The sequence below is a fragment of the Carettochelys insculpta genome, chromosome 2, assembly GCF_033958435.1.
Source record: "Carettochelys insculpta isolate YL-2023 chromosome 2, ASM3395843v1, whole genome shotgun sequence".
In the NCBI taxonomy this organism is placed as follows: Eukaryota; Metazoa; Chordata; order Testudines; family Carettochelyidae; genus Carettochelys; species Carettochelys insculpta.
The window spans coordinates 28,913,288-28,931,837 of NC_134138.1; the positions used below are offsets into that span (position 1 = coordinate 28,913,288).

An 18,550-nucleotide genomic window follows, 5' to 3' on the forward strand; every position below is an offset into this window, starting at 1 on the left:
TGATTTAAAAAAAATAAATGCTACTTTACATTGCAAGCTGTGCACCTTTACCTGCATATTTATTTTTAAATTATTATTTTAAACAAAATAGGTTGAGCAGGAAGTTATTTTGGCTGCTTCATCTGATGAATAGGCCCCATCAAAGTCTTATCTTTCTAGAAGTCTCTTCTGTCAGCAATGTGTTCAGTGCTATTTCTTACTATACTCTTCTGAGAAAGCTCACCCCTACAAAGGAAATATTTACCACAAGCTACTAAGAAGTGGCACCCAAGATGCTGCACAGACTGCATTCAAGGCATAGAAGACAGCTATAGAATTGCAACTTTGCTCCTCAACAGAAAATACTTCTGGTGCCTGACATCGCTTCCTGGGTGTATCACTTCAACTTACACTCAAAATTGAACTTCTTGTCTTTCCTCCCAGCTTTTCTCTACCAGTCCATTATTTGGAGAGGCCTGCTCATAGCCAGAAGCATTCAGGATTGCGTGCACTTGCACATGCCCATGTGTGTGTTAGTATACAATGTCTTTTCATCCTCTTCATTATTTTATATTGACACACTTGCAGTCTGTAAACATCAGAATGAATGCACGATAGTCTCTCTCTCTCTCTCTCTCATACACAGACACATCCCCACCCAACGTCTGGATACACACTCCTACATCATGCATAGTTCCGACACTCATTTCTGAAACCTTCCCCAACCCCCTCACCTCAGTCTCGTCTTTCATATGGTCCAAATCTTGTTGTTTCACCATTCACTTCTCTACTCCACATTCCATGGTGACAAATGTTGGGAAGGTTGTGCACACCCTCTCAAGGCTTTTTAAATCAATCTGGCGTCAATGTAATCACATGCCAGAGATTTGAATTCTTTGAACCAATATTTGACTGATTCTCATCAGTTGCAAAGTCAATAACCACACTACCAAAACCATTGGATTAAAACATTTATTGGAGCCAAGTGTAAATCACTGTTATAACTTGTGAGAAATCCCCTTCATCTGTACACTCCAGTGTGAAAATATTTAATACAATACGAAATCCAGGGATTTGTTTTGTGCCATACTGCATGAGGCAAAATTTAACATTGCATGTTTAGACGCAAGCAAATAGTTGAATAATCAGTTAGTGCAAAGAGGAAGGGAGGGAGAGAGTTTAAAAGAAAATAATATGAGATTCAGCTGCACATGTCAAATGAATTAGCTTTCAACAGAGATCCTCACATATGATGATCTAACAAAAACTCTCTTCATTGCAACTGGCACTTCTGTTTGCAAACTGAGACTGAAGCTACATCTACATTACAATGAAACTGCTACAGTGCTGAAGCTGCCAGAGGTAGTTATTTTTTTTTAATCGAGCCCCATATTTCTTGGTCAAGGTCCAGACATCAGAGACCATAATATTAAGTAAATAAATTCTGTTTTGGAACCTATTGAAAAGCATCCTGTAGTCCAGATTTGGCCCATGATCCACCTGCGATGTGACCACTTCCTAAATTGACAGAAGAGGGTTTTTCTTCTTTTGACGTACCTGCATTCTATAATGGATGTTACATCGACATAACCATACTGCACAAGGAGTGAATTTTTTACACTTCCAGCAATCTGGCTGTGATCTAGATCAGAGGTGGGCAAAATACAGCCTGTTGGCTCAATCAGTCTGCCAAGCATTCGGATCCAGCCTGCCAGGATGTTCCGCAGTTTCCTGTGAGACTCTTGAGCGGACTCCCTGCCTGCTGCAGCCTGACATGCCTCTCAAAGTGGCCAGCTACTGGGGTCGCTGTGTGCTTCTCTGCTCAGTGAGCCCCTTGAGGGGAGATGGTTGTCTCCATGCCCTGCTCGCTCCCCCTCCACAATCCTCACAGCTCCCATTGGCCAAAAACTGGCCAACAGGAGGTATCTGGCCAATGCTTGAGGGTGCATGTAGAGCGCACGTCTGCACAGAGACACATGCTGGGCCAAGCAGACAGTCACTTTGAGCCACATGTGGGGACGCAACAGGCACGTAGCCAGCCTGAGGGTCCTGCTGGGCTGCTGGCCAGGAGCTGCCTATGGTAAGCACCTCCCGGCCAGTGCCTGCATCTGCGATCTCACACCCACCTACACTGCAACTTCCTGCCTCAAGTCACAACCTAAGTCCTTCTGTCCCAGATGCCACTCCCCTTCCATTACTACTAAAGACAAGCACAGCCTTTGACCACTTACCAAATTCTTGGGAATGGCCACCCCATCAAAAATTATTTTCCACCCTTGGCCTAGATGAACCTAAGTTCTAGGCCTTGGCCAAGCCTAAGTAGGTAAGAAGGTATACCTTGTCACTTTCAAGTAGTCACTATAGAAGCATTGCTGCTTTTCTGTTCATGACAAGAGGTCTTCAGTCAGTTAACAACATGGCACTTTTGCAAACGCTTAAAGTTATTACATATGATTTTAAAAAAATCTGTTAAAGAATGATAATGGGGAGGGTAGTGACATCCTAAAAAATGTTTGCTAAGTTGAGTCTGGTGCATTTAAATCTCATGCAATTCATTATATAACTGGGATAGTCAAAGCAAACTTGATCAGACTTCAACATTCCTGCAAAAACATCTCTATGGATGGACCATTATGCTCATATGGTCCCCCACTGACTTCAATAAGGGCACGTCTACACTTACGGGAAGATCAACGGGCTGGCAATCAATCTTTTGGGGTTGGATTTTGTGCGCCTAGTGGGGAATGCGCTAAATCAAACTGTCATGGTACCACCGTCGACCCTGGCACTCCTGGCAGTCATGAGAAGTAAGGGAAGTTGAAAGAACAAACACTGACCTGCTGCACGGATGGCAACAAAAATTGATTTTAGATAAGTCAGCTTCAGCCACACAATTCCCATAGCTGGATGTGCGGATCTAATAAATCAATTTTATCTCCTAATGTAGACTTAGCCTAAGATTATGAAGAGACATAAGGCTCTGTCCATGTAAAGTTTCCTTTGCAACACTGGGGCTGTAGAATGAATCAAATAAACCACAGCAAAAATTTAGCTCAGAGAAGAGTCAACATTCCATAATACTCCATTCAAATGATACTGACTCATATAGTAAATAATATAAATGCAGCTCATGAACTAAAAACTGCACTCATAGCAAGGCGGAATGGTGCAAATGCTTTGTTTTAAAATCAAAACCTACCACAGATATACACAACAAAAATGGACTGTTTACATTTAGTAGTACAAACAGACTTGGCAGAACTAAAATTGTGAATATATGGCAAACTACAGAAAAATAGTACTGAACAATTTGTAATTATTAAGGAAGACAGTACAAATCATAGAAAAGATCATCACTGCCAAAAATGGCTATAAAGAATTTCACAACATGGTGCTGGACAGAAACAAATAGGTTTTTCTGTAAGTTCAGCTTTTAAAAATATTCAGACAATCACACAGAAATCAAGCTAGATCCTCACCCTGCACAGAGCACTGTGTAGGAGATGCCTGAAAATGGCCAGAGAACCAGTGATTCTGCCTGCTTGGAACCTTCTGCAGGAGTGGGGTATTTAAACAGTAATCAACCATAGGCATCACAACACATCACATAACACATTTGTTTAGCTTTCACTTCCTCCTTTCTAACTGTATAGCACCCAAATTCAGTTGTCAGTTAATGATGCGTCTATTTCTTACTAAACCATATAATACTACTACACAGAAAGTAGAATAATGCTTCTAATTAACATAATAAAAGTAAAAAAAAAAATCAGATTATTCCAATTGAAGTAATTCTGATATGAGCTCATCTGCATTATTAACATTTTATAAACAGAGTTTATGCATCAAACCCTTTGGGAATTCCATTATATTTTGACAGACAAGTGGCATTTAATTTCATCTTATGCACAATTAAACGAACTAAACTAGAAAGTCGAACCATTAACCTCTTCAACTGCTATAGTTTCCATCTTCTTAAAGCAAGAGCTGTGCTACAACCATAACAGCAAGCAGTTGCAAAGGCAAAAATCTGCAAAAGAAAATGAGATGAATCACATATCAGATTTCTATTACTGCAGTACTGCTCAACGTTTCCCATAACCACTTTTTATAAGGAAGCATTAAAATTTTCCCTCAGTTAGCCATAAAGTAATGCAGATTGGTTGTGACCAATGTTCCCTGTAAGCTGAGTGCTTATGCGGCTGCCCAGGAGAGATTTAGGTGTCGCCCAGCTGATTAGCAGAGAGCCCACAGCTGTCAGCATGTTTGTGCTGGTGCACATCCACACATGCCTTGGGGCACATAAACTTTATTCTGCCCGTGGATAGAAAAAATTAGAGGGAACACTGTTTGTGACCCCCCCACCCCCTCCAAAAGACCATCATGAACCTCAGGTTGAGAACCTCTGAGCTACTGCTTTTAAATGTTTGTCAAAAGCATCAAATCCTGCAATCACTTTGCTACTTTGTAACTGAAATATGTCTTTTACTAGGTCTTGGTGCAGCTTTCCTAAATATATACTTATTTTTACACCTTGTAATCAAGTTTCTTCTCATTATCAAAGATGACTATTGGTCACTTGGCTTTTATGTGTATTAGTTATTTAATCTCATACATCTCAAATTAATACACCTGCCCCCAGCAAACAAATTAAGGAGAAAGCTATCAACACTTATCTCCTTGTAGAAATAAAAAACAAAGGTGGGGGAGGCACTTTTTGGTGGATCAATGAAGAAAATTCACCATTGGAACAGGCTACAAAGGATGCTGCAAAGTTTCTAACACTTTCAGTCTTTAAATAAGGACCAGATGTCTTTCTAAAAGATGTGCTCTGGCTTCATCAAAAGTTGGTTTGCTGCAGGAACCAAAAGATGAAATCTAGATTTATGTTCATTTTAAAAGTTATACTAAATGGATCTATGAATACCTTTGTGAAGAACTAGAGAGGATGGAACTAAAGAAGAATTTATTTATTAAATTGAAATGCTTTCTGATGTTTTCCTGGGCAGAATGATGGAGGCTTGCCTCTCCCTCTCTCTACTTGGGGGTTATATTACTACATCTTACCACACTACTCATGCTTTGTTAATGAATGTTTGGAAAAGAGATATAATTACTGTGACTAACTACTTTAAAAAAATGTACACACCCAGTTGCATAAACAACAAATACATCTGAAAAGTCATTTTCTTAACAGCAGATATTTAGGAGGGTTTTTAATTTTTCTGTTTTCTCTACCCAGTCTAACATTTTCTTGGTTAGTGGAAGCTAAAATAAATGTGTGACGGGCTGATATTTATTTGCATACACACAGTAAGACCCTGGTTATCCGACATAATTGGGACCAACCCATGGTCAGATAACTGAAAATGTTGAATAACTTGGGGTGGGGGGCAGTGTTTCAGCTGCCTGTGCCCCTTTAGCAGAGCAGGTGGCTGCCCACTCCTTGGGGCCAGCTGCTGCCCCCATCCTCTGGGCGGGGAGCCACTGCTGGCAACATATGGGCTGCCGGGAGCCATGGGAAGCCTATCCAATCCCCCTCGCCCACCTTCCCCCCACCCCCAGTTATCCAAGATTCTGTTTTATCCCACACCACTCTGGGCAGTGTTGGATAAAATGATGCTGGATAACGAGGGATCAGATAATCAAGGTTTTACTTTACTAAGTTTAATGAAGACGCTTGGGGAACAGCTGTGAAAGAGCTAGATGCCAGAGGTCTTCTGTTTGGCTCTTCCTCCCCAGATACCATCAACACCATGAAGTACATAAGCTGCGTCTACACGTAAGCACCCTTTCGAAAGGGCAAAAGTCGAAGTTCGGCTTTCGAGAGGGCGGTGAACGAGAGAGCCCCCGCCACTGGTTTGCAGCTCGGCGCTCCGATCCGCTCTTCCGAAGTGCCGCCCTGGTCTTTCGAAAGGGAGCGTCCACGCGGCTCCAAGCGATCTTTCGAAAGAAGGGAGGCAGGAAACGCTGCGGACAGGGTCCCATGGCCGACAAGCCCTTCCAGGGCAGCAGCCAGCCGCCCCCTTTAAAGCGCTGCCCAGCCTGTTCATGCTTGGCAGAGCGCACTCGTGCCCATGGAAGCCCAGCGACAGCTCCTGCAGGCGGACGCCCTCATTATGGACGCCCTGCTGGCGGTGCTGTGCACCACCGCCGCAGCTGCACCCGAGCTCATCAGGTGGCTGCAAGGTCCCCCCGGGGCTGTGGGACTCCCCCCCCCCCCCCCGCCAGGGAACTGCTGGGCGCCCCCCTAGGGTGCCCCGATGCCTCTGGCCCCACCCCAGCAGCACTGACTGGTGGGAGCGCGTGGTGCTGGGGGAGTGGGGTGAGGAAAGGTGGCTGTGGAACTCCCGCACGTCAGGGCAGACCTTCGAGGAGATCTGCCACTGGCTCGCCCCCGCACTCCAGCACCAGGACACCTGCATGCGGCCAGCCCTCACCCCGGAGAAACGGGTCGCTATCGCCATCTGGAAGCTGGCCACCCCGGACTCCTACCGCTCTGTGGGACAGCAGTTCGATGTGGGCACAGCCACCGTCGGGGTTGTCCTGATAGAGGTAAGGGGGTTGGGGGGGGCTGGGGCAAGGGGAACCCTCCCCTGCAAGGGGATGGATGGGGCAGGGGCTAGACGGGAGGGGGCGGGGCTGCACAGGCCAGGGGCTGGACGGGAGGGGGGCAGAATGGGCCCGAGGCGGGGGGCGACGGCCGCCACACCCGCACTAGAGCACGTGTCCCCCTTCCCCCTCTGCAGGCCGTCAGGGCCATCAATGCAATGCTGCTCCATAGGGTCATCCGCCTGGGGGATGTGGACAACACCATTGCTGGCTTCCAGGACCTGGGCTTCCCGCACTGCATCGGCGCTTTGGACAGCACACACATCCCCATCCGTGCCCCGCCACACAGCGCCGGCCAGTACATCAACCGGAAGGGCTACCATTCGCTGGTGCTGCAGGCCCTAGTGGACGCGAGGGGCCAGTTCACTGACCTCTACGTGGGCTGGGCCAGCCGCACCCACAATGCCCGGGTCTTCCGGAACTCTGGCCTCTACTGCCGCATGCAGGCCAGCACCTTCATCCCCCAGAGGGAGATGCCCTTGGCAGAGGACGTCACCATGCCGCTCCGCATGGTGGCAGATGCGGCGTTCCCCCTGCAGCCATGGCTCACGAGGCCCTACACGGGACACCTTGACCCCACCCGGGAGGCATTCAGTGAGCTTCTCAACCATGCCTGCAACGTGGTGGAGTGGGCCTTCGGGCATCTAAAGGGGCGCTGGAGGTGTCTCCTCACCTGGCTGGAGGTCAGGGTCCCCAGCGTGCCCCAGGTGGCGGGCACCTGTTGCGTCCCCCACAACACTGTGGAGGGAAAGGGGGACGCCTATGTCCCCGGGTGGGGGGGGCCCTCTGGCTGGTGCTGTCTATGAGCAGCCAGGCGCTGCCCCCATCTGCCAGGCCCACCGGGATGGCCACTGCATCTGGGAGGCCCTCAGGCAGGCCTTTGCCAATGGCCACCTCTGACCCGCACGCATGCCCACATCCCATGCACATCCGTCACCCACCCTCCCTGCCACCCCCACCAGCACCGCACCCACACATCCACCACCCTCCAGCCACTGAGGAGCACAGTACGGAGTGGTGAATAATAAAGAAACGTTTATATAACTTGGGTGTTTGGAATAATATGTACAGGGGGAAACCTAACTTGGAGGAAGTAACCTAACTTGGAGGGGGGCTGTGGGAACCTAACTCGAAGGCGGCAGAGGGAACCAACTTGGGGGGGGGCAAGGTGCTCATTGCGGGGCAGGGGTGGTGGGCTGCGAACCCCGTCAGCCCCTGGAACCCCTTCCCCTGCAGGTGTGGGGTCCCTGGTGGGGGGGAGGGTGCCGGTACCACCGGCAAATATCGCCAGCGGGTGGGCCCAGTGGGGGCAGGCTCGGGGGAGACAGAGGGGGCAGGCTCAGCGGGGGCAGGGCCAGCAGGAGGAGTCTCCAGGGGGGCCAGGAGGCGGGCCATAGTGGCTGTGTGCTCCTGCACAGCTTGGCCAATGCCCTGGAGCATGTCCAGCATCCTGTCCCAAGCTACCCTCCGCCACCCCATATCCGCTCGGGCGAGCTGGAGGTGCTCCTCAGCCACCTCGGCCTGACGCTAGCTGGCCTGGTCTTCCTCGGCCTGGCATAGGACCCTCTGGCCACGGCCCTGACGGCGCCTGCCTGGGGTGGCGTCCGGAGGGCTGCAGCTGGTGGGCTCTCCGGCACGAGGGATGATGCGGCTGCGTGGAGAGGAGCAGAGCATGTCAGTAGTGTGCCCCGGATGGAGGGGACCCGGCTGTGGCCTACCCACCCGAGCCCACCCCATGGGGCCCCCACCCTCCCAAAGGACACTGACCCCCCAAGGGAGCACCGACCTGCTCCCCCCACCCCCGCAACTGGGCCTCCCAGCCTGGGTGTGATTCCAGAGGTCTCTCCCGCAGGTGGCCCTTCCCAGCCTGCGGTAGGTGGGAGCCGGGCGCCGTCTGGCACCAACCAGCTGCCACCCCTGCACGGCTTACAGCGCTGTTCAATTAGGACGGGTGCTGGGCGTCACTGATACGCCACCGCGGGGTGCCGCATCCCATGTTGGGGGCTGGCCTGTGTATGGCCCGGGACCACTGGTCCCATGTGCGGGCGCCTAGACCTTGCGTTGCCCCCACCCTTGGAGTAGGTGTGCGCCCCTCCCTGTACGTACCAGAGGGTCCCTCGGCGACGTCTGGGGATGGCCAGCCCTCGGTCTCCCAGCTGGAGGAGCGGGAGGGGATGAGGATGGTCAGCTCCCCCTCCTTGCTTGACCAGTCGGTGGTCCCCTCGCCCTCCTGGGTCCCCGATGTGGGCTGCTCCTCCACCTCCTCCACCTGCAGCTCCTCCCTGGAGGTGTCCAGGAAGGCCCCGGGAGGGGGGAACTCTCCTGGGGCCCCAGGATGCTACAGAGCTCCCGGTAGAAGGGGCAGGTCGCTGGACCTGCCCCGGAGCATCCGGCCTGGTCCCTGGCCTGGGCATATCCCTGGCACAGCTCCCGCACCTTGTAGTGTACCGGGTCTGGGGTATGCTCCAGGTGGCCCCTGGAGCGGAGGCCTGTTGCCAGGCAGCCAAAGGCTGCGGCATTCCGCCGCTTGACCCCCATGTGGTGGAGGACCTCCTCGTCCTGCCAGAGGCCAAGGAGATCCCGGAGCTCCCGCTCCACCCAGGAAGGGGCTCGTTTTTTTTTCTCCCCCTGGGAGGCTGGAGAGGGCTCGTGGGGGGGGGGGGGGGCATGGGGCTCGTGGGGGGGTCTGGCTGCTGGCCATGGCTGGAGCGTGCAGCTGGAGCTCGTGCGCATGCTGCTCCTAGCACGCTCTCAGCTTCCTGCCACGGTTTTCTGTGTGCATGTGGCTTTAAGGCAGCCAAACGCAGGGACCATAGAGTCCCACTGCTGCTGGCTGGAGCAGCGCCATGGCGGACCTGTATTTCGAAAGAGTGGGCTGTGGAGCGTCTACACATGTACTCTTTCGATTTATTATTTCAAAAGGGATAGATCCTCCTGATACAGGATCAGGGTTTGGATTTCGATTTCCGAGCCCCATACTTTTGATTTTCTTTCGAAAGACGGGTTTATGCATGTAGATGCTCCTCCCGCTCTTTTGAAAAAGGGCCTCTTTTTTTTGAAGTTTTTTGCACGTGTAGACACACCTATAGAGTAGTAATTCCCAGTCTATGGGACCCAAACATTGGTCTCCATTAGATTATCTAAGTGTTGCTGGCTGGGTGGCTCAGAGCCACATGTGGCTCTTTAAGCAGCCATTTGCAGCTCCTGCCACTGCCACCACTCACTTCTTCATCTCCCAGTCCCTGCCCTGCTGCGGTGAAATGGAATTCAATTTAATGGGTTTAATGACGGGCAGCAAAGAGCAAGACATTAAACCAATTAAAGTGAGTCCCACTGCAGTGCTGCAGGGCAGGAAACTGCCCACGTTGCAATTGGGGGAAGGGAGTAAGAAGGCTGGGGGTCTGTGCAGAGGAAGCAGTGGCCCAGTGAAGTAGCAGCAGGGGGGCAGCAGTGGTGCTTGTGTGAGGTAAATGTGGGGTGTGTGTGTGTTTTGGGGCTTCGAGGGTTTAAGCCTGGGGGCAGGAGGTGCAGGTGTATCAAGATTTATAGTTTTTTTTTCTCCAGGGGAGAACTCCCCCCACCCGTTTTGAATTGCCTTGGGTCACAAAAGTCTTACTGAATTGTCAAAATGGGCTGCCATCTCAAAAAGGTTGGGAACTGCTAACAGAGACTGGTGCTTCTTTCCCAACAACAATTTGAACCAACAGGCAATAGTCTTCCAACCTACTACAGTTAGAAAGGCATGAGTTCCACACAATAAGAGCAGTTTTACAGCAGACACACATTACAGCCATGTGCTAGGAGCTGCACTGCTTCCTCATAAATGTCTGGGTAGAAATCAGGATAATGACCTATTACACCGCCCTAATCTCTACTCCCATGCCAGACAGCCACCGCTAGGATTAGAGAGAGCTGCCTTGTTATAACTGGAAGGATGCAGCTTTAACAGAATTCTCAGTGACCTTTCTGGACACTGAAACTAATTATTCACATTTAGGTCCACTGGAGCCTGCATTGCTAAGCTACAAAGCTCATTCTTAAAAATGTTTGCTTTTCAGAGAGCATGGGAGCTGAATATTAGAGCAATATGTATTTCATTGCCTTTATATCAGTTGGTAAATATTTATACCTAAGTGATTTGAACAGCTCTTAATCATTTTTTGCACTGTGCATTTTATTTTTTGTGATGGGCACATATAGAGGCTTTAGATAAACTTAAATAAATGTATAGGATTCCACCATCTAAACAAATACTGTTAGATGGTACAGAATTAAAAACAATGTTTCCAGTCCTTCAAACTAAACCCTTAGTCCACATCTCTGGAAGTGGCAGCATTATTCTAATGCAAAAGAAAACAATAATTGAGCTCTCTCTTCAACTGACTAGTATAGTTCACGCTAAATGATCTCTTATGATCAGTTATAAAGAACTTGATTTTGTTGTGCAGCAAATACCTGATACATAGTAACAATTTACGGGGCAAAGGGAGAAATATAAAAACAAATGAATTATCAATAGTCAATACTCAGTGCTGTGTAACACACAAAAACAGACAGGCCCTTTCCCCAAAATTTTACATTCTGGTTAGCCAGTAGATTAATAGATTGAATAGGTAGTTAAAAAGAGTTAAAACAGACTTCCAGCACTTGCTGTATATATATGAAACACTTACTGCAGCTGCTATGCTTATATTATAGTCTTCATCCTTTAAAAGCACAGTGTTATTTGCTTTAAATAAATTATGCAGAGATGTTGTTGCTGCTTGCAACAAAAAGGCTCCAAAATAAAAGACGAAAGTAGCTCCATGGAAAAGAAAATCCTGAAAAGAAAGTGACGGAATTAGTCAACGTTATAACTGACTGAATATGTGCATTCTTCCTAACCAACCTCTAAGTTTTCATGCAAACAAAATACAAACAAAAAGCAAGCTTAGCTGTGCCACACTGAAATCAATGGCATCAGTGATAATTAAGAATGTAGTCACACTAAAACAAAACAATACAGTAAGGAACTTTTCAATATTTATATACTAAAAATATATAGAAAGCGATACAGCTCAGTTATGCTACTAGGCAATATTACAAAAACAAACAGAAGTAAAACCCACATCTTCAACATAAGTATAGCTTGCCCTCTTAAGTGATCTAGGTCAGCAATTATGTTATCATATTTTAAGGCAAAATTTACAATAATGTCTATAATAAAAACTCACCAACAATCAAACAAAAAAACCCATTATTTCAAAATAGTATGGTGTATAGCATGTACCATATTTACAGTGAAACAAAGCACATTTTATTCCTTTTCTCATACACACATTTTATTGTGCACACAAACTTTTCCTGTTTACATTCCTTAATGAGGTGTTTTAAGCGTTAGTTTTAATCTCTCTCTCCTGAGACCTGTACATGTTAGCTCCATGCACTAAGAGCCTCAATTTTCAAGCTTAGGGTTATAAAACTATTCCAATAAAGCTTTTAAAATGTCTCTAAAATAGTTCTATTATGTATAACAAAGTACACTAAATTCACAATAGTATGGAATAAGGTATCACTTATTTCTGACAACCTACATAAGTAACCTGTGGCTTTGCTGCTAGGAACATAGCGCTCTTGCCAATAAAACCTTTAACCGTACCAACCATGTCATAATTGTGTATCATGACTTTATATGGGGGCACTGTTTACATGGAGGTTTAGCCAGGTGAAATTGCTGATCAATGGGAGAAATTAATTTACTATGTAACTCTGATTTATTTACTTGAAAGTGAGGTGCTATCACTTCCCTAAAAGCAAGTATCTCAACAGGGCATCATACTATTGTATTGCACCTTCACACACAAATTACTGTGCGATGTTCTTATGCTGTAGATAAGCTTGTTACTTAGATTACAAGATATCAATATTCTTTATTTCCCTGGTTAATAGTATTATTACTTAATCCTTGTACTCCATGTGGAGCATAGGTCGTCTACAACTCTCCTCCACTTCACTCTGTCTTTGGAAATATTTTTTCAGACTTTTCAGGGCTTTGTGTGCGCACTTTGGTTTTACATCAAATGAGTCCATTTGTTAAAAAAACACGTTTCTAACTTCCACAAGCCCAGATTTGGCTGAATAAAATTATACAGTAGTCAGTTGTGAAAAGTCACTGTCTGTCACTACCACAGATTCCTCTTCTACTTGGAGGAAGTAGCTTTCTAGCAACCATCATTTGAGATCAGGTCCTGGAGGGTGCTGGTTTTACTTATAACGCTTACCAGTAGCATTAGTGTCAAATCATTGACTCCTGGTTTTTGTCAAGGACAGGGGCAGTAATTCCTGACCCTTTGCCTGAATTCTAGTTCTTCTTTTTAATATTACCTGAAATAATATCAATGGGGTTCATAAAGTTCAACAGAACAGGCTGCACTATCCTGGATCTGAATGTAGGCTTAGGGCTCTTGCAAAGTACAGTACTGTGTAAAACTGAAGAGCTAGGTAAGTATTCTGCAATAAATGACTGATGAGATCCACCCCTTATACTCCTCTGCCAAATACCTAGCACACAACTACCTTGCTCAACCTTTTCGGCTGCTCTTCTGGCACATGCCGCTCAGTAAGTAGCTTAGTGCTGCTTACAAAGAGAAGTAGTATTTTCATTTCCTCCATACAGATCTCAAACTCCCAATAACTTCCTTGGCAATGCTCACAGTGAAGATATGTATTAACAACAAGGTTATGTCAAGGACATGACATCTGTGATCCAAAACCTAACTGCTTACTGTTAAGGTTTTGAAAACAAAAGGGATAGGGCCCAATTTTCTACTGCCTCACACCTTGCACACTTACACTGTATGTATAGTATGCATAAAACACTACCATAGCAGAAAGGAATGGTAGTTTATACCTAATTTGTGCAGCTGTAAAGGACTACAAAATATGTATATTTAAAGCTGATGGATCCAGGTTGGTGGCAGGTGGCACTGAATTTGGGACCCTGGGGACTAAAGCCATGACCCTATAGCACACGAGCTAAAAGCCAATTCCTGTTAGCTGAGGCCGTAGAGTAGATTTCATTCTCCCTCTCAATGGTCTTGATGCTTCTGGGTTACATAAAGAATACAGTCTGTGGTCTGTCTCATACCATCTGGTTCACTAGGGACCAACCCAACTCCCTTACACATGCTGAATAGACCTTACTCCCAGGAGTAGCTGTATTAGTGTGAATAGGGCTAAGCAGGAATTAAGATACTGCTCAGCATAAAGCTGGAAGAATCTCACCCTAAAAGTGATACAAATTTGCATTCAGAATAGTGGAATGTGAGATGTCAGAATGTATTTTTAAAGTATCAAATGGACTTTTTTCATTTTGGGCCTTGTCAAACCACTGATCTTAATTAGCCATTCTGAATTCCACACCAAATTTTAGTTTCTGCTGTCTAAGAAATAATGCAAAAATCTCTTTTCTTTAAACACTTCTAAATTAGTGTTGTATGTTGTGTAGAGGCTTGTTGTTTAATTTTACATTTCCTTTCCTACCAGGTAAAAGGCTAGCCAGTACTAAGAGTGTGATAAGACAAAATCAATAATGTATAATGGACACTTACAAGGAGAATTACAGGATGAATGTTTGTGTAGTACTTTGAACGTACAAAAAAGTACTATGGTTCCAAACCAGCAAAGCCCTTGGTTATGTGCAGAACTTTGTGAAGAGTTCTACTGAAAGCAATAACGTTATTTGCTTGCTTGAAAGTAATACATGTGTTTTGTGTGCTTTTCTGCCACAACACATGATGCGACTGCTGCAAAACAACACTAACGACCCACTGTGAAATTCCTCAATGTTTTCTCAACAGCCTAATCACAATCCCTGGATCATGACTTTTATTTTTGTGCGGCTCATGATTTCATTTTGTGAATAAAGCATTGCAAAAAGTCATTAACACGCTTACACTGATCTGTAGTTTAATTCTATATTGTCTCTCTGTCTTAAGACTTCTTAACTAACACCTCTGTCAGGCTTGGCCAATGTCCACCCGCACATAAACATAGAACAAAAACAGTCCATTCCAGCTTGTGTCTTTCTTTGCACATGTTGCTTTTTAGTCTGCTGAGCAACACAAAGTGCAAGCCCAAACCTTTGAAGATGCAGGAGCTAATAGTTAGGCTGGACAGGTTAGTGTCATTAATTTATTTTTATGAGACCGCAAGTGCATGTGTAGCAGATTTGTGATGAAGTTTAGATTTTTACTATTATTTTAAATGATAAATTTAGTATTTTATTGATGATTTAAAAACTAAAAAGGCAATTTAAATAAAAAAAATTAAAAATCTCATTACACAAATTCAATCTTTCAAACCCCCAAATTTACAAAAAGTTCTATGACCTTTGATTCAAGAAACTCTGACGAAAAGACTCTCACCTAGTTATTTGAATATCAAGGAACACACAACCATGAATGTTTACACTGAAACAAAGAAATATGACTGAAAGCAATATGGTTGCCAATAATCAAAATGAGCCACACAGAAGAGAAGTTATATAATGAAGGCATTAACCATGTGGGCAAAACTGTATTTTAATACCACGAAGACTTTTAAAAGGTATGAGTCTCTGTATACTTTCTTTGCCTATTATTTCCCACTCAAATCCCCCACAATACTACCAAAGAAAATGATGCAGTAGTGCCTTTTGCCAATTTTCAGCAGATAGCAACTCTACCTTCCAAGCATGCACTGCACAAGAACACATATTTAGGTAATAACACAAGTGAGTACAAACTATATGTCACTGGAAATACACTTGGTAACTCGCCAGTAGTTTGAGATAGGCATGTAACTTGCACAAAATAGAGCAGAGTACAGCTGGGGGTTTGTTTGTGTGTCTTTTAAACATGGAGGTACAGCTTGAAGTCTACTGGGTCCAGCATGTAAACATTTAAACGTAACATGAGCAGAATCTTGCCACCTGATTGAACAAACTCTGAGCACTGCAGGTTGGGACCTGTAGTTTCCACAACCTGCATTATCAAGTTCAAAGGAAGAGGCATGAGTCACTGAAGACCATGCTTTCGCCATTCATGAGAAAGCCAAGAATCAACAGTGGCTTAATATTCAAGGACCTCATCCAAATCCCAGCAAAATTAATTAGTCTCTTCATTGACTTCAGTCGGCTTTGAACCAGACCTTACGAAGATCAATTTGTTTTTCTCAACAAATTATGCCCTCAAGATAGAAGAACTTACCATCTGGTTCCAGTCCACAGATATTCTGTGTGTATACCTAAAAAGGAACACACACAGGAAGAGAATGGACAAAAAACAAGCAGTCACTGACACAAACATCACCCATCCCTGCAGCACAGGCACTGGAACATTAGTGGCAGCTACCAAAATCCAGACTAGTGCTCCAAACAGCTGTAGAAAAAAATTAAAGCATTATGAGAGTACAGTCTTAAAGCTGAATCTTGTCCAGTCCCTCCAGACTAAGAGCTAATAGCTAATGTTTTTAAAGCCCTCAGGTATAATTTTTGTCACTGTGATAAGGTTATTAAAAAAGAAAAACAAAACCCACCCTCAAGGGGCTAAGTAATTGAAAGTCAATGAAACATAAACTTGTAAATAATTTCTGAAAAATGAGATTTAGATTTCTAAATAACTGAAGTACTTCTGAGGTGTTACATGAAATATAATTTTGAAGGAAACACAGGACAAATAAAATATTATCAAAATGCATTTATCCTAAAATATAAACAAATCTGTATCTATTGCAACTGGTGTGCCAAGGATATGAGATTGAAATCTAAATCTTTTACCCATACATAGTTTTGTTATCTCCTATCTGGAGTATTGCACCTAGTGCTGGGCCCTCCAGTACAGAAAGGATATGGGTGCATTGGAGAGAGTTTAGCGGAGGCCAATGAAAATGATTAAGGGGCTGGAGCACATGACCTATGACGACAGGCTGAGAGATTTCAGCTTATTTAGTTTGCAGAAGAGAAGACTAGGTGGCGATTGGATAGCAGCCTTCGATTTCCTGAAAGGAGGCTCTAAAGAATATGGAAAGAGACTGTTTTCAATGGTGCCAGATGACAGAACAAGGAGCAATGGCCTGAAGTTAGAGGAAGAGGTGTAGGTTGGATATTAGGAAAAACCATTTCACCAGGAAGGTGGTGAAGCACTGGAATGTGTTACTGAGAGAAGTGGTGGAATCTCCATCCCTTGAGGTTTTTAAGTCCCAGCTTGAGAAAGTCCTGGCTGGGATGATTTAGTTGGACTTGATCCTGCTTTAGGCAGGGAGCTGGACTAGATGACCTCCTGAGGTCCTTCCCGCCCTAGGATTCTATAATCTTTTTTATAACATCCCTCTACTGAGACTGGCAGCAAGTCTACTACCTAAAGAAACCTCAAAACTAAAATGAGGAAGTCCTCCCACCCACGTCATATCGGCTGTCAAAGCCATCCATCAGTTAACTTTTTGGTTAAGATTGATCTGGGCTCCAGTCCTGCAATGGATTCACGCCAGCCGATCCAGGAGCCAGTGTGGAGGAGGCCATTAAAAAAAAGGGGGGAGTCCCATAAGGAGGGGCAGACATGTCTATAGGGATTCATTTGAACTTTGGCACCCAGGTCAGTATTCAAATCTGTCACTCTATGAAGAAAGATACACTCAGTGAAATCCTGGACTAACTGAAATCAGCGGGAGTGTTGCTGTTAGTAATTATGACCCTGATCCGACAAACTTTTCTGCCTGTCCTAACTCTTGAGGACCTGAGCAGCGTCACTGCAGTCATGCCAGAGTCTGAGGGACCCTGAACACACACCCACACCCACAGTCGCACCTTATAGACTAACCGATATGTTGGAGCATGAGCTTTCCTGGGCAAAGACCCGCTTCAGATGGCTCTGGGGAAGCGGGTCGTCGCGCACAAAAGCTAACGCTCCAACATGTCTGCTCGTCTAGGAGGCGCCCCAGCCCTTGGGGCTGGTTTTGAAGGCGCAGCCTACACGGCCACGCCTCCCGCACAGAGTTCCGCGTTACTCCTTTGAGCTTCTCAACCCGACCTCAGCCTGGGCAGGATGAGGACGGGCCTGATTAAAACAACAGTGCAGAACACACGCCCGGAGCCAAGACCCAACGCTGCGGCGAAGAAGGCGCGGCCCCAGTGTACGCTCGCAGCTGGTGTGTGGCCACGATCCCCCTTCTGGGGCAGCTGGGAGGTGGGAAAATGAGGGTTAGGCAAGATGGAGGCCTGGGACGGGCTCCTCCTGCCGCCCCCGTTCACCACCCACCCCCACAGCTGGCTGGTTACCTCCCTCTCCCCGAGCGGGCAGCGCAGGGCCCCGGCTCTCCGGCCCCCTGGGGGAGCAGTTCCCGGCGGGAGAACAGAAGCCGCTCGCGCGTCGCTCCCGCGGGGCGGCCGCCACCCGCTGCCCCTTTGCCACTTACAAAATGGCAGGTTAGCAGCGGGGCTGGCGGGCTGCGGCCCCGCCGGGCTGGGCGCAACAAGCGCGGGCAAGGGCGGTGCGGAGCCGCGCCCGCAGCCCGGCCGCTCACTCACGATCTCCAGGCAGATGAAGGCTCCCGAGTAGGTGCGCAGGATGTCCAGGCCGGCGGGCAGCGTAACCCGGGGCGCAGGGAAGTAGGCGATGGGGTTGGGGGGCGGCGGCATGGAGCCCCCCGTGGCCGACATGCTGCGCACGGAGCCCAGCCCGGCCCGGCCGACGTGGCCGCAGTTTGGCGGAAGGGCGCTGCGCCCCGGGCAGGTGCAGGAAGCGCGTGGGCAACACCCCTGCGCCGGGCGCCGCCCAGTCCTGCGCCTCGTCAGCCCGGGCACCTGCCACGGCGCTGCCTGCCTGCCGGGGGCTTCCGCAGAGCGCCCCCAGCGCCCGGCCAGCACCCACGGGCGCTCCCAGCTCCGATCCCCGCTCCCGCCCGCCGCCCCCCGGGGCGCTCCCGGCCCCGCTCCCGATTCCCG

At 47.1% G+C, this 18,550-nt stretch overlaps 1 protein-coding gene across 2 annotated transcripts; it reads right to left on the bottom strand.

The window, feature by feature from the left end:
• Positions 1 to 937: 937 nt before the first annotated feature.
• On the bottom strand, positions 938 to 18,343 carry MAL2 (mal, T cell differentiation protein 2). 2 transcript variants are annotated; one of them, XM_074986736.1, is made up of 4 exons: positions 18,134 to 18,343; positions 15,819 to 15,989; positions 11,265 to 11,411; positions 938 to 4,009 (listed from the first exon to the last, which is right to left on the bottom strand). In XM_074986736.1, the coding sequence occupies exons 1-4, from the start codon at positions 18,263 to 18,265 to the stop codon at positions 3,938 to 3,940; spliced, it is 522 nt and encodes a 173-aa protein (XP_074842837.1). In that variant the 5' UTR covers positions 18,266 to 18,343; the 3' UTR covers positions 938 to 3,937. The 2 variants fall into 2 exon arrangements, with proteins under 2 accessions (XP_074842837.1, XP_074842836.1); XM_074986735.1 differs by lacking the exon at positions 938 to 4,009 and adding an exon at positions 7,636 to 8,242.
• Positions 18,344 to 18,550: the final 207 nt, after the last annotated feature.